The sequence below is a fragment of the Melospiza georgiana genome, chromosome 26 (genome assembly GCF_028018845.1).
Source record: "Melospiza georgiana isolate bMelGeo1 chromosome 26, bMelGeo1.pri, whole genome shotgun sequence".
NCBI lineage: Eukaryota > Metazoa > Chordata > Aves > Passeriformes > Passerellidae > Melospiza > Melospiza georgiana.
This window is the reverse complement of record NC_080455.1, coordinates 1,633,832-1,650,220: the sequence shown is the minus strand read 5'-3', so window position 1 is coordinate 1,650,220 and position 16,389 is coordinate 1,633,832. Positions and strand designations below refer to the sequence as shown.

General features: G+C 39.1%; 1 protein-coding gene across 3 annotated transcripts in view; it reads left to right on the top strand.

The window, feature by feature from the left end:
• Window positions 1-16,389, top strand: part of RANBP3 (RAN binding protein 3) — a 53,452-nt gene that overhangs the window by 13,759 nt on the left and 23,304 nt on the right. Inside the window, exons 2-5 of one of the 3 annotated variants that reach the window (XM_058040762.1) lie at window positions 1,236-1,291; window positions 9,735-9,938; window positions 15,339-15,375; window positions 15,464-15,550. In XM_058040762.1, coding sequence (XP_057896745.1) covers window positions 1,236-1,291; window positions 9,735-9,938; window positions 15,339-15,375; window positions 15,464-15,550 — 384 coding nt within the window. Of the gene's footprint in view, window positions 1-1,235; window positions 1,292-2,238; window positions 2,283-9,734; window positions 9,939-15,338; window positions 15,376-15,463; window positions 15,551-16,389 lie in introns of those variants that run through there. The other 2 variants (XM_058040763.1, XM_058040764.1) reach the window with 2 other exon arrangements.

Sequence of the window (16,389 nt, the reverse complement as noted above, 5' to 3'; positions counted from 1 at the left end):
ACAAAAGATAACTGCACCACTTCTAGCAAATAGGAATAGAATACACACCAGCATTTCCAACCTAAGACAAGTATACCACATGGTATTAAAAAATAACTGTCACGTTGAAGTCAGGGTTTAAAAGCTTGGCTATTGTCTCAGTGAAGCCCCCCACAGGCAGTTTATACTGAGGCACAGGAAATGAAAATGGATCCCTGTCTTTTTTCCACACACTCTGGGTTTTGGGACAGGTATTACATATAAGGGTCTATATTGTTTTCACTTCTGAAATGAATTGTCTGCACAGTGCTCTTATTAATAAGCATTTTTAAGATTCAGCATTATTTGCTGGATAGATGAACTTAAAAAATAAAGGGAAAATATATCAGGCAAAATGATGTCATAAGTAACTTAGTTTCTTGATTAATTTTACCTTTTGTAGAACAAATGATGCCAGTCTTGCTAGATCAGTCTTGTAGTGATCCATCTAAAATATAGAAAGATCCATCTAAAAAATAGAGGCTCTTCTACCTTCTCAATTAAATGCACAGTTCTGGTAATAATTTTCATAATTTTGTGTGCGTCAACTAAAGTTTTACTTTTTCAGCCAAACTGATCTAATATAGCAGTTCCCAAATTGACAGTTTCATCCCTTTTTCCTTATACGGTGATCCAAGTACTTTACTGAGCCTGCAAGATTTTGTGGTACTGTTCTTTTTTTTGGTGCAAGGTAGCTCTTGATAGCTTTATATTTCCTTTTTCTTTTATGCTAGCCTTCAAGCTCTGAAAGCTTTAAAAGTTCTAGTTTTCTTAGGTGTCTGAACTTGTTTATAAGACTGGAAAATTGCAAAGGTGGAACTTATTTATTTGATTTCTTTGCAAATCTAGCTCTCTGTAAATCCCATTTCCAGACTGAAAGACAGCTGAAATATTGTACTCATCTTTATATACAAACATACAGGAGGGCTGCTGACTGCCTAGTGTGTGTGCAGCTTCTCTTAAAATATAACTCACAGATAAGATGCATCAGTTTGTTGAATGCTCAGGAATTCTCACCTCTGCTTTATCACACACACTCCCCCTTTTTACTTTTGAAGATCAAGTCCTTATAAACATCTGTTACCAGGAGCTGGTAGAAACAATAAATGTAATGGCTAGGGATTCATTGTTGCTAAAAGCATCATAGAACATAACATTTTCATAATTGTCAATATGAATGTGCTTGGAAAAAACTCCAATGATTTCTTTTTTTACAGAAAAACCTGCCATTGCCCCACCTGTCTTTGTATTTCAAAAGGATAAAGCACAGAAGGTAAGGAGATATTGGTACCTTTTTTTGGTTTTGTTCTTAGCCCTGACTCCTTCCTTCCATGGTGATTAGCCTTTGTATTGTTGTGAAGCTGAAGGTGGCTAATAGAGCATTAATGGGCATAGGGCAGGCAGGTACTGAGGGGCTAAAAGTGGGAAGATGTATGGTGGTTTCACAATTGCGGGTCGCTCTTCAGACAGAAGATGGACCAATGTGGAAGAAAAAGTATGGTGAAGGTGTATCGTGAACAGGAGTCAGAGGAGTGCTGATGCACTTAGCATGACAAAGCTACAAAATTTGTTTTTCTGATAATAGGGTTAAGATAAAGCAAAGACAACTGCTCCAGATTGTTGCTTTTTACCTCAGGGTACTTAAATGTCTCTCATATCTTTGGTTTGTATGCTGTGAAGTGTCTAGTTACCTTGGGAAATGGTAGTTCCTGCATCTCAATATGGTATTTAATTCTGTCTGGTTAATAGTAAAAGCTAGTAAGATTTATGTGGGAAAAAAAATCAAGGTTATTCAGGTTTCTGTTGAAGATGGTGGGAACCAAGAGAAGTATGTGATATGCTTTCTGTAGGATCACTGGATTGCTTTGTTGTTTGTGGAGTCAGAAATGTTTGAATTGAAATACTGAATCATTTTTCAGATGATAGCTTTTCTTTAGTTTAGAACAAGTACCCGACTGAAGCTTTCTCACAGGTTCAATAGGCATATTCCTCAGCAGGAGCTTGAAATAGTTTTTCAGCTTGGAAAGGATTTAAGTCTGCTGTCCTCCTAGTATTAGCTAATCAAATTAAATCTGCTAGAGAGTAAGTACTTTCAAGACATTCTTTTAATTACATATTTTACAGTGACTGTTTACATATACTGTGGAATGAAGGAGTGGTAGTGTTTGCACTACCAATTTTGATCATGTTTCCTTTTAGGAAACAGCTCCCAGTCACCCACTGTTGCTTAGACTGTTCTGAAGTCCCTTACGAGTTGCATCATGGTGAGTGTTCTCTGCAGGTGTCCTTTACCATGGTGGTGATCATAGCAGTGTGCAGTCCAGGCAGAGTGACATGGTCCTGTGTCCTTTTTACCTGGCCTGGTCTTTACATGCCAAGATAGCAGTTCTTGTACTCTGAAGTTCCTTCATGATGCACTTTGCTTCTGCACCCCTTCAGCAGCCTCCATACTGCATGCCTTCAGCATTAAGCTGTGCAAACTCCTGCACTGGGCTGTGAGACAGTTCTGTTGCACTCTGATGGGTGTCAATAAAATATTTGTAAAAATATATTAATTAAAGGGATAATGTGTTTTGGGACTAGCAGCGATGATCCAGAGAGAGACATCTCTGATTTTAATCTGCCCAGCTGCCTCTGAGGATGCTGAGGTGATGCTGAACAGATAGCTGTATTCAGGACCACCTCTGCCTCGGCACAGACAGAAAGTCTGGCTTTGTTTGGTAGAGAGTCTGTGGGTTTCTCAGCATCTTGAAGGCACATGAGTTAGAAATAAGTTGTACATTTATTTAAATGCCAAGTGGTGGTGGTGCTGTTATTGGGGCTAGCCACTGTTGCTTTGGGCATGGAGTAAGTCTGGCTTGGGTGAGGAATAGGGCCTGTTCCTTGAAACAGATCAGAGAGTCTAGTGGCAGCATCTGTCAGTTAGTTGCCAATTTTCAGAGTAGTAACAGACATAAATGCTTATGCTAAACTGTGTGTTGTATGGAGATGTAGGATTTTTGAAGTGGTTAATAATTTTAGTAGCTTTTATTGTGGTGTAGTTGACACTGCAGAGAAGGACTTGTAGAAGTATCAGTGCTGTGTTTCTTGCAGTTTGATTGGATGAAGAGCTTGTTGCTTGTGCCAGTAGTTGTTTTTTGTAGTATAGATACAGAAGTAGTATAGTCAGAACATGATGTTGTGAGCCCAAAATAACAGCATATATACTATGCTGTATATATCAGAACCTAGCATTCAGGCCAGTTTTAATCAACTTAATTAAGGAAAAGTGCATCAAGTTACATACTGGTTGAGATCTATCACTGTATTTTCAGAAAGACTTAACAGCTAGGTGTTCCCAAGATGGGTAAACTCCATTACTGTTTCTGTAAAAGGTGCTTGGTTAAATGCATTGCCTACCACTAAAGACTATCCTCCTTAAAGTTATCAGGGAAATCCTGTAAACAGAGGAGTTTTTCCTTCAGCAATGTTTTGAAGAAAATGCAAAAGTAACTTCAAAATAGTTGTCAAACAACACACTACTTGAATATGTAATTTCTCAATGTAAATTATAATTTTATTTTAGCAAAATGTCTATCTAGTCACGTCACTTTTTTCTGTAAGCAGAAGTGTTAGTGGAGGCTTTTTAGTGCTGACACAGCAGTCTGACAAGAAGCTGAGGGGAAGAAAAAACACTGCATTGTGTATTCAGTTAACTGTCTGTGATGGTTATATATGTTTGTCTACTATTTTTCCACATAAACCTGGATGTCCTAAGCAGAATTATTTAATTGCAGCATCTACAGATCCTCTCAGTAGTACAGCTGGGTTGATATAATTCAGTGCTCTTACTGGTTTTTCTGGAACTAACAGTAGTGTCAACTATTAAGTTAAACAATGTTCTTTCTCTAGAAATCCTGACTTAAGTTTGTGCTTGGTAGGTGTCTGACATTTGGGTCATACCAACACCACGGAACATTGGAGGCTTGGAGCAGAGTGGCTGGAAAGCTGCCTGGTAGAGAAGGACCTGTTGGTCCTGGTCAGCAGTGGCTGAACGTGTGCCCAGGTGGCCAAGAGGGCCAGTGGCACCTGGCCTGTACCAGCCGCAGTATGGCCAGCAGGACTGGGCACTGCTGAGGCATTTCAAATCCTGGCTTCAGTTTTAGGCCCCTCATGACAAGAAAGTCACTGAAGGGCTGGAGCATGTTCAGAGAAGGGAACAGAGCTGGGGAAAGGTCTGGAATACAAGGCTGATAAGGAGCAGCTGTAGGGGCTCAGCCTGGAGAGAGGGAGGCTCAGAGGAGACCTTCTCGCTCTCTACAACTCCCGGACAGGAGGGTGGAGCCAGGTGGGGGTCAGGCTCTGCTAGCAGGGAGCAAGGGACAGGATGAGAGGAAATGACCTTAAGCTGTGCTGGGGTGTTTTAGGTTGGATATTGGGAATTTTTTCACTGAAAGGGCTGTCCAGCCCTGTCACAGTTACCCAGGACAGTGGTGGAGTCCCCATCCCTACAGGGAATTAAAAGCTGTGTGGGTGTGGCACTTGGGGATGTGGGCTACTGGTAGACTTGGTAGTGTTGAGAGAATGGCTTGACTCTGATCTTAGAGAAGTATTCCAACCTGAACAATTATATGGTTTTATGATCTTTTTCTCCACTAGAAATTGGAAAATTTTCAGGATGTTCTAGGACAAAATTCATACCAGTCTGGAAACTAATTCTTTAACTGCATCTTCCAGCTAGGGATATATACACTTGAATAAAACATCAGACCTTGCAATTTGACATGTTTATTTAGAGGGGACAAAAAATGCATAGTGTTCATAATGCTGCCCCTTACTGTTATTTTATAGAAGGAGGTTTGAATTTTCTTTTGCAGTTAAAGACACTTGAGCATGTCCAGAGAAGGGCAACAAGGCTGGTGAGGGGCTTGGAACACAAGTCCTATGAGGAATGACTGAGGGAGCTGGGGGTGTTTAGCCTGGAGAAAAAGAGACTCAGAGGTGACCTTATCACTCTCTACAGCTTCCTGAAAGGTGGTTATAGTCAGGTGGGGGTTGGTCTCTTTCACCAGGCAGCAACTAACAGGACCAGAGGACACAGTCTCCAGATGCGCCAAGGGAAATTTAGGTTGGATATTAGGAAAAAGCTTTCTACAGAAAGGGTGATAAAGTTCTGAAATGATCTGCCCGGGGAGGTGGTGGAGTGGCCATCCCTGGATGTGTTTAAAAAAAGACTGGATATGGCACTCAGTGCAATGGTTTAGTTGAGGTGTTAGGGCATGAGTTGGACTTGATGATCTTGAAGGGTCTCTTCCAACCTTATAATTCTGTGATTTCTGTGAAAAGATAGGATTAGTCTGTCCTGGTTTTCAATTTAGATGTCAATGGTGGACGTCAAGTTTGTAGTTACTAAATATGAGTGGGTCTGCATTTTCATGATTTTTATATCTCCTTAACTATTTGAGAACTATTTTTACAAAGTGTGAAATATAATCTTGAAAATATCTGAATAGTAGCACTGCTATTCGTGTTTCTGACAAGCAGAGTTCCTAAGGCTGATACGAGTTGGAAAATTGCATCAGCTTAAGGCTCAAACTGCTGAGATCTGAAAGCAGTACAAAGTCTGAACCTCACTATGTTAGGCATGGAGTATTTCTGTTACTCCAAATAACTTCTTTATGAGCTAAGCTGTCTTTTTCATAGCCCTTTTTGAATTAAATATTTAAATTGATGGATACAACTTATATCTGTGTTTAATATTAGACACTTTGGTGTTTCTGATCTGAAACTGATTTTAGCTTCTGCTGTAAAACCATTTCATGACAATGGTGTTTCTGGCCATAGATTACTTTAGGTGATTTTCTGAAGTTAACTTCTAATATGCATTTCTGAGGTGAAAGCATTCTGTCATTTTTGGACACATTTTTAAGCAATTATATTAGCTCAAACAAATTAAATCAGTAGTAGCATAAAGAAACACTTTGTCCAAAAATGTTTTTAAAATAGTGTCATTTGTTCTGCTAGTATGAACTGTTGGTAAACTGGTCGTTACTCATAGTCATCTCACACGACCATCACCATCACCATTGTCATCACATATGACCTCCCTAGTCACATGTATAGGAAAAGGTAGATTCTCCACTCAGATTTAAAAAACTTCTGCACTTGAAAACACCATTGTTTATGATGTAGCTTGCACCTTGTCCTCCTCCCTCCACCAGCCTGTGCTGGGGTATTGGTAGAATATAGAAAAGAGCACTTTAGTTTGTTGTATAACTAGTTTTGATCAGTGTACTGCTTTCCATATGTGAGTTGATAATGATGGCCTTGTAAGATTGACTCTGAAAGAAGGTAAGTTATGTGAAACTTGGGTCATGTTCCATACCAAAGTGGTACAGGTAACGGGGAGTCCTAAATGCAAAGCTTCTGGAGTAAATAAGGGCTTATGTTGTTAAATTGCTCGAGCTGTCATCATGGTCTTAACTATGGAGCCTTAAAACTAGGTGTAGAGTTGTAAAACTGATGGATGTGATTGGAAGATGGCATTCCCAGGTAGCCTGGAGAGCAAAATCATGAGTTAATTTTTTTTTTTTAAGATGTGTAAAGTAGGGGTTAGTTGAAGTCTTGCTTTGATGCAGTGTTATTTGGAAATGCTTGGATTTTGGTGATTTGGGGAGGCAAATGACCAGAAAAGATTCTTCATGCTGTGGCCATGACTTACAGGTTTAGGATAGTGACAGAGAGAGAACTGTGAAGTAATTTGTGTACAGAGAGGCCGAGCATTCCCTTCCCCAGTCTGTTTCAGCATTGTTAGCATGGATATCCAGTGCAACTGTATTATAAGTCCATACTATACTTAAGGAGTTAAAATTTGTGCTTAAGAGGTCATAATTTTGAATATGTTGCTGTACTTAAAAGAACAGTCATGAGAAGGTATTTGGAGAGACAGTTGTGTAGAAAAAGCTTGGAGGAATATAGAGAGGCTGATAAAGGCTGTTAGGCACATAGGCAAGAGTTGTCCTTGGCTCTAAGGAGGTAAAAAATGTGAAAAGATATACTGAGAGTAGTCTTTTTAGGCCATTGGATAGAGGTGCTAGGGTGAGGAAAATGAGGAAGGGGGTTGCAAATAACTCAGAAATGGGAGGAAGAGCTGGTCCAAGAGTGCTTGTTCCAGTCTTTATTGAAAAATAATATGATTTCCTTGCCTATATTTGGTGACTGTGGTATCATGTGAGTCTTAGCTTTTAATTATTCCTTCATGTCTCCCTTTATTTTCTGCAATACAGAGGAAGCCAAATCTCCAAATAGATGTATTTAGTCTGGGTGTGTTATTTTTAGTTAAAAAAAAATAGAAGTTGTTTGATCTGGTTGAGCAAGGTGAATTTGTGTAGGTGGCTTCCTAATATTATTCAACTCTCCCTTGATCTTTGCCATAGTGTTTAAGAGGCAGGAACTGGTTTCTGTCAAGTTCTCCCTAGAACTGTATTTTATAATGAATGCTTTCTCTAGAGAGAGGAGGCTCAAGGAGTAACACAGGCAAAATTTCTCAGGCAAAATATTCCAGCAAAAATGAAGAGAGTGAGCTGTTCACAAGCTCCAAAGAACTTCCAGAAAGAGCTTAGATCAGAATTCATGAAGCTAACAGACTAGGAAACACTTTGAATAGTATGCATGACCGAGGATTAAAATTAATTTAAAGAGTTCACAGTTTCCTTTGGATATGCTTTTTTGAGAGCAAAAAACAGGCTGTACAAAATCTGCCTGGAGCAATTCTGGTTTGATAGATAAATCCTTGAGTCTTTGTTGGTCTTGTCTTCCCTGACTTAAACCATATACTATTCACAGAATTCTGAAATTTACAGTAGTTTTTGATTAATATACTTTTTCTAATATAATTTAATTTTTAAAAATATAATTATATATTGGCCATGAAATTCTTATATTGGATTCAGATTTTTCTTCATAGAAGTGGTGATTTGCAATAGTTGTTTTTCTTTGTTTTGTGGGTCTTGAAGCAGATATTCCAGTCTTGCTTAGGATAGAAGTCAGATTTATACTTATTTCCACTTTTAAAAATGCTTGACAGCAAGCAGTTCAAGTATTACAGTAGTTATTAAAATCTGTTGGATGTTTACTTAGCCTACTTTGGGATATTCTAGACTGTGGTGATATCAATTATTTGCAAAATATTTTGTCATTTCCAATTTTAAGTGCTTAGCACAAGTGTGCATTGCATGTTCTTGCCTCTTCTTCATTACGAGCAATTTTCTAAACTGTACCTAGAAGTCAGTATAAATTTCTGGTAAGGCTCTTTTTTTACATATATTTTAAGTGCTTTGCCCAGTTCCAGGTAGCCTTTCCTCCTGTTCTCCCCAGACAAAAAGGTAAGGATAGGTGGCTAGACTGCTAGATTTTATTAAATATTTGGTGAAAAAATGTTTCTTTAACTCTTCTCATTCTGTGGGGTTTTAAGCTAGTGTTTGGGTCTGTTATTTACAGCTAAATATTAAAATGTTAGATAACTTTGACAGTACAAAAACCCAGCACCCTGAACTTTTACCTGATATCCATAGTAATATCCCCATAAATATATTTTTACTATTTTGAACCTTAATTATAGTAATTTCTTGCGTAATAAAATTTCATGTATCACTGGCTTAAATTATCATGACAGGGCAAGTGTTACTTGAAGAACTTGGCTCTTAAGTCCTGCTGTTTATTTTTCAGTCTTTTGCTTACTTTCTTGCACAGACCGAGGCAACGATGAGCATTTTTAGTTTCTTCATTCTACCAAGTGTTTTCTGGGAGCAAACTGAGGTTGTGTCCTTTTGAGTGCCATTTTTCCTTACTGCATAATTCTTCAGGTACTTCACCTTAAGATGCCGGGAAGCACAGGCCACAGATTGCAAGTGCACATCCTCGGCCTGCATGTTATCCATGGACTATAATTCAGTCCTTAATCACAATACAGTTGTTTGTGCTCAAAGCCTTTTTATAACTTGTTTGTTCTTCTGATGTGTACAGAATATGATAATGCTAGCTTTTGTTGTACAGGCAGGGATGTGCAACATTAAATGATGTGAAGGAATGAAAAGTCTGTGGCAGAAGTTCAGCAAACACCAAATCCCATTAGGCTGCACTAGTTATCCAGTCACGTCCCTCCTTGAATTAGATTGAAACTTGCTAATTTATGAAAAAAACATTGGTGTTGCTTTTCAGATAATTCACTGTCATATAAATATGAAAGGATCCTGTGTCTTGTGTGAATGTTAAAATAATTAATTTGTGTGAGAATTTTATAACCAACCTCACCTCCCTCAAAAGTGGGCTGAAGAGGCAGTGGAGGACACTTATTTAGAGTAATTGTCTAATTTTTATATCTGAATCTGAAGGTGAAAGTTATCAACTGTCCTTTAGTCCTTGAGAGAGGGGAGGGGTTAAACCCCAACAAGCCTGTGGCTGGCAAAATCCTCTTTGCTGGGGACACAGATGATTTTGGTAACTTTCAAAAGAGTGCATTTGCTCCAACTAAGGCTTTTCTCAAGGATGGGAACTAATTCTGTCAGCACGTTCTGTTACAGAGTTTCTATGCATTTTAATTGGTGTCTCAGGAATAAGCACCTTCTTCTGCCCTACTGTGAAAACAGTGAAAATTAAACAAATGGATCCTCTCGCTAGGACGACCAATCTCATGTTGCAGCCTTGCATTGAAGGGACGTTGTCTTTTCTGCTCACAGTCCCCTGCAGAGCAAAAAGCTTTGTCGGATTCAGGCGAGGACCCCCAGGGAGAGGTTGAGCCCCCCTACCATGGTCTGGGTCACACAGAACCAGCTGGTGAGTGCGACTCTGAGCACCCTGCTCCTGCTGTGGCCTCAGTCAGTGCTACCCTGAGTCCTGCTTCTGAAGCCCAGCTTGCTCCTATTCAACAAGAACTGGCAGGGGTAAGTGTCAATCTACCAAGTACTTCTGCTGCTGAGGGGATTAGAGGAAAAAGTCCCTTCCGTTAGGTGGAATCCGTTACTGTTCAGTGTAGGTAGTGCAAATCACAGTCTGTCTGGTTCTTTGATTTCAAATGTTAGTCTTCTCTAAACCCTTGTTCCAATTAGAAGTAATGAAATTTGTGAGTCTCCCTAGTAGCGTAGCGTAACTGTAGAAGACACCTAAAGTATTTTAAAATTTAAAGTGTAAACTGTGTGTTTGCTAAGGGCAAGAGCACTTCTAAATAAATGAGAAAGTGGGTCTATATTTGATGGATTTGCTTCAAGCAGTGAGAGGAGGACTCTTTGTTCCCTCTATGGGCCATGATATGCTGCAGCTTGACCAAGTGAGAAGGTAATGCAGCTTCCACTGGATATGTCGTGCCAACCTGTAAGATATTTAACAGACTAAAAGCACCAAGCATCGTAGCAGAGTTTTGGATTAGGGACGAAATCAGTATCTTGTGGAAAAGCTGTCAGTGCTCATAATTTGATTTTTCTTCTGGTGATGTGGCAAAATCTTTTCTGAAAGACTGGATGACTAAATGACTCCTACCATACAGTCTTTCAGAGCAACTTTAAGTGTTCCTAATCTTTCTGGTTGGTGGACCATGTTTTCTTGGTACAGATGAGTGTCACTGTTCATTCTGGCATCACACCCTAGGCATGTGCTCTTTGCTCAAGCTTTGTTAAGGCTGCTTCACCCAATACCTGGACCCTTTTCTTGCACTGGTTGGTTTTGAGTTTTTTTGTCCAAGAATTGGCCATTTCAAATAAACCTAGTACTGAGTGGATTGTCATGATAAGGTGCTAATAGCTGTAGGTTAAGCACCTCTCAATGTTCAGACTGTTGCTTGATTAACTGCAGAACTCTTTCTTTTTTGAAGCTTGACATTTTCGACTTAATATTTTAAAATATAGCTGGTAAGCATGTGCGGAAAATCACGCTCTGAAAAACCAATGTCCATAAAGGAGACAGAGGAGTCCTGCAACTTTATTTGAATAAAAAAGGAGAGAGTCCCCTGGCCACACGTTCCCACCAAGTTTTCTTTCTTGAGGTTCTGGAGGGTGCAGCCTTCTCTTTTAATCCCAAACTCCCGGCTGCATGTTGCCCTCTTCCTTTCCCCGTTGTCTGAAGTACTAGGAAGGTAGAGCCTTCCCGAACTGCCTATTGCATATTCCCCCTTCAAAGTGTCATTTTACCCTGAAGTTCCTAAGTTCAAGCTTGTGCTGAGTCCTCCACTTGTCTGTTTCAGGAGTTGGGCTGTCTGGGCTCCATAACAAACCTGCTGCTTGAAGTTAGGGGAGATATTAAGACCAATTTCAAAGACGTTAACACCCATACCCTCACCCATGGAATTCTTTGTAACGATGTTATCACACATCTTTCCTATCAAACATAATCACAGACTTTTATCTCAGTTTTCTGTCATTTGAAATTGCAGTAACTAGAACTATCCAAGAGAATGGTGTTAACCAGACTTTCAGGAACGCAGAAAGTGGTTATCTTCGTCTTGTTCTTAGAGAGCAGAAAATCTTACCCCAGTTAACTGTGTTCTGAAAGAAATTTAAAACCCACGAATGCTGTTGGGGATCATATGCAGAAATTAGTGGCTGTACAAAACATCTGTTACAGCATTCTTCTTGATTCAATTCAGTTAAATGTACTGAATTGTATGGTGCTCAGTATGGGCATGTGACTGGCATGCACTAGCAAGTACTCTTCAAATTATTCGATTATCTTACAGCAAAATCATCCTTTACCTTGAAATCTAGAGGAGATTGATGCATCTTAAGAGTGCTTGTACTGGCTCATTGGAGAGTCAGTTTTCATGCAGTCTTCTCAGGGCCTGGGAAGATGGATGAGTTAAGACAGAAGAAGAGACACTGCATATTTCTTGTTTACTTGTTTGTATACATATTCACAGATATTTCTGGAATGGCATGAATTTAGTGTGGCCGTAGGTACAGCCCCTTGCAGAGCTGATGGTTATGTCCTAACTCTTTGCTATCCCACACCAACCTCCCACAGCACATGACCATCCCAGCAAGACTGCTGATTAAGAGGTTCTGGAACAGCTTTTAAGCAAATCATGGCAGTTCAATAATGCCTGTGTATGTGCAGAGTGTCCGGACTGAAGACTTGCACTACTGTGCTTTGAAGTCCATTTTATATGATTTTTGCATCTTAAAATGCATTTTTAAAGATAAACACTAGAAGTGTTTCAAATATAAACACTAAAGCTCCTAGAGCTTTTCCTGAATTGCGTTGACCTTTTCTGCTTTAGCCAAATTCTCCCTTCCTCTCCCTGTTTCTCCTCACTAGTGTAAATAAGCAAAAACTGACAATTTAAAGTTTTGAAGTTCTTCTCTTAGATTGATGTAACAATTGTGTGACAAATCAATGTTTGTATTTAGTTAACATTTGTGACGTATGCTCTTAAGAAGCAGTTGGTAGCCTTTATGAAACTAATTTCCTTAACTAGAAGCATGTCTTAATTGTAGGAGCCTCTATAAATAGAGGCATATATGTAACTTTTCTCTAGCTGGATTTCTGAAAGCTGGGGACAGGGGGAATAAGTGAAAAGTGGCTTCTGCTCTTCAATGAGAAAATTCTAGGTTGGATTTTGCTGTTACCATTTTGTGTCTCATCAGCATCTATTCCAAAGAACTGAATGGAGATAAATTTAATTACCTTAGTGGTTTCTTACAGTATGAGCTGGTCCTTGCTTTTGTTTCCATTTTGTGGGGTACTTATTTAAATCATTATTTTAAAGCTTATTGTTGCTGTAAAGTACAGACTGAGTAGGTTGAGAAGTGTAAAATGGAGAGACTGGACTGCTGTTCATTGTCACTAAATGTAATTTGCTGCTTTTCCAGTCTGTCAGGTTTGTCATGCATATATAAACCCCTGCTTTTTGTCTAGTGTACCCAGCTTCCTTTGAAGCAGCACTGGTATGCAATTCTGACTGCAGTGGTGACTTACTTTTTCTGTGGTTTCATAGAAAAGTGAAGCTTATGCTAATACAGTAGATCTGTGTACCCCCACGGAATCTACCTGGCATCTATTTGACCACAGGTACAAAGCTTTAATCTCCCAAAACTCTTGGGCTAGGAAGCATGGAAATAACTTGGAGCAGATTTTCTGTTCTGCTTTGCCCTCAGTAGAGTACAGAGTTGGTTTTGGATATTGATGCCTGTTACCCACTAAACATGGTGATGGTACATGAGTTGTGCTTGTCAGTTACAAAATTACAATAAGATTATTTGAGGCACAAGCCTCAAATCATATGGGTTTGACTTTTGAATGTTTTACTTGAGTATTGAGAATGAAGCATATGTTAAGTTTTTGACATTCAGGTGGAAATAATTTGTTTATTTTTAAGGATTTTTTGCATATAGAGATTGCAGTTCCAGTCATGCAAATTTTTTACCGCCAAGTGTTTTCTTTTCACTTTCAGGATTTTTGATAAAAGTGGAAACAAATTGCTTTTGTATGTGACAACACTTTATGGGCAAAATGGAACAATTTTGAGTTCAGATGCTAATTGTTGAAATACATGATATCATGGTTTTCCATTTTAGCCTTATCTTTTGGGAAAGTATTGTGTGTTGGCAAGGTCAGTGACTAATAAGACCACTTTCTGGTAGTACCATGGACTACTTGGCTAATTATGTGGAAAGAGCCATGGATCATCAAGTGCAGTATTGACATGGCTGGGCTGATAGTTCTGGAATGCAACTCCCTGCATTCACACACACCTGTCAGTAGCTTCTTATTCCTTATGCTAAAGGTTTCAAAAGTACTCAACTAGGGTGCTACTGAGGTAGCTATGAACATAAAAGAGAAAAGCCCTTAAAGGTAATTAAATAGACACAGTGCAGTGTGTTTTTAATTAGCGTTTAATAGAGTACTGATAGTACAGTATTATCTGGGTTCTAAATGTATGCAATGCTAAATAGAAAGTTTTTTACTTTCTGATATTCTTACACGCATGGTATGCCTCACATATCAGTCCTGTGCAGATTTGTGCAGTCTTTCTGTGTGTCTGCCTGCTCTCAGTGTCCAAGTGGGCCAAATCATGGTGGAGAAGGAGTTTTGGGGCATCAGTGGGCTCTGCCCATGAGCTGCCATTCTTCCATTTATCAGCCAATCTCTGAAGTAAGACTGAGTGAAGGGGAGGTGGCCATCTGCATGTCCTGGGGCAGGAGTGGGATTAAAGGGTAGTGTTGGACTGGGCAGATGGTCCAGTATGTCAGAGCTGTCTGAAAGGATGGTGTAGCCAAGGTGGGGGGTTGGTCTGTTCTTCCAGGTAACAAGTTGCAGGACAGAAGGGTATGGCCTCAAGTTGAACATTTAGATTGGATATTAGGAAAAGCATGTTCCACAAAAGGTTTGTGCAGCCATGAAACAGGCTGCCCATGGCAGTGGTGGAGCCATCTTCCCTGCAGGGATTTGTAAGATGTGTGGATGTGGCACTTGTGGACATGTTTTAGCATTGGGTATGGCAGTTCTGATGGATCACTTAGACTTGATGATCTTAAAGGTTCTTGCTTACCTAAGCAATTCAGTTGTTCTAAGATGTTTTGTAGTGAGATGAAGATGTGATGCAGCCATGATCACCTTCGATAGTGAAAGGAATCTGTTATGGGGTTATTTTTTTTGGAGGAGCAAAGGAGATTATATTAGTTGAGGAACTGGCAGAGAGATAGGAGGAAGGAGCCATAGAAATCCTCAGAAAATACATAAAACCTTTGTTCAGAGACTTTTTAAAATATCTATGATAGTTGGTAGCCTGTGGTGCTTCTTTTTTTGTGCTGGTACTGTGGAACATGTTAGGGGGACTATCCATTGCTAATTCCAATAAAAATACTGTCATACTGGTTTACAGAGCATGCTTTGAAAGGCATTCCTCTAATGCTATAATTTTGTTGAAGGAATTAATGTCACTTAGTAATTAGGTAAAGTGCTTTGCAATGAACTCACAAATAATGGGTATGTTTATGTTCAGCTTGAAACTTCATATTTTAAAAATTAAACCAATTTTGAAAACTGTCATTTTCAAATTTTCAGTATATAGAAAATGTAACTGTAGTAATTGTTACAGTCCCTAAAGATATTAGTGCTTGGGAATCTTCAGGAATCTTACTTGTAAATGAAATATTTTGAATTAATTGCTTTTGATAGTATCTGTGTGAAACTCTATGCTGACATATAAATCACGGAAGGTTATTGCGTTGCGTGTGTATCATTGACATTAAAGAAAAATTCTCCTAACTGATGTTTAAAACATTTGGATCAAACAGAAGAGACTGAAATGTTCAGTATGTGATCTTTCTTTGATCAGTGTAATCTGATTTCAGAGATCTGCAGATGGATCAAGTCCAGAAGATGGAGATGGTAAGAGATTTTATTGTAAAATTAAAAGCCGTGAGTGTGTGTCTTGCTGGGATGTTTTGCGCTTTCTCTAATAAAGTTTTTTCTACAGAATCTGATCGAGAGGATGGAAGCTACTGTCCACCTGTAAAACGAGAGAGAACTTCATCTTTGAATCAGTTCCCTCCTTCTCAGTCAGGTAAATGCTGCTGCGCTATTATAAATGAAGGGATAGTTTTCCTACCTAGAAATTCTTTTTCCAGTCACGTAAGCAGTCTTATTACTGTCTGTTGTGCTTTGGGTTAAGACCACAGCAGCCATGTACTCATGTTAGCAAATTTGATGAAGCCCAAAGGAGCTTACAGATAGTTTTTAAAAATGTTTTCTGTCTGTAAGTTTATGTGTATTTGTAGTTTTACCTTTTACTATTGTGCTCTTAAATTGCAGAATTAACCAGAAATCTTCTTGATTTGTTGTGATCAGGTCGCTTCATTCCAAATTTATATAAGTGCTACCTTTTTCTTAGTTACTCTGCTGCCAGGGAAGTTTTTCAAGTTTCAACTCATATTTTAGTCCTCTTTTCTCTTCTCCCATTACTTTTAAAATGGGGAGGATTCAGTGCACTTCTTAAGCACCTGACATATGCAAGAAAGAATGACCACAGCCTGTGTGTGTGCACAGTCAGGGCAGTGAATTCAGTGGGGTGAATTCATCCAGTTCCCTTGCATGGGAATGGTTGCGTTTGATATTTGTTCACTCACAGGAACAGTCTTGATTTATGCCATCTCTCCTCACAGATCATATGAAGGTTTTAGCTTTGGTCAACAGTTATTTTAGTTATGTCAGTGTTTGAGGCAGATTTTAAGACTGCTACTTTATTTCTACTGTCTTAAGTTGAAACAAAGAAGTTGAGATACCTTGAGAGAAAGAAGTAAAAAAATGTTCCTCTCCTATGCAGCACAATCTGGAGATGTGACTAAAAGGTGAAAGCCTAGTTGTTTTGATTTTAATTTGAAAGAAATAAATGACTGTGAAATC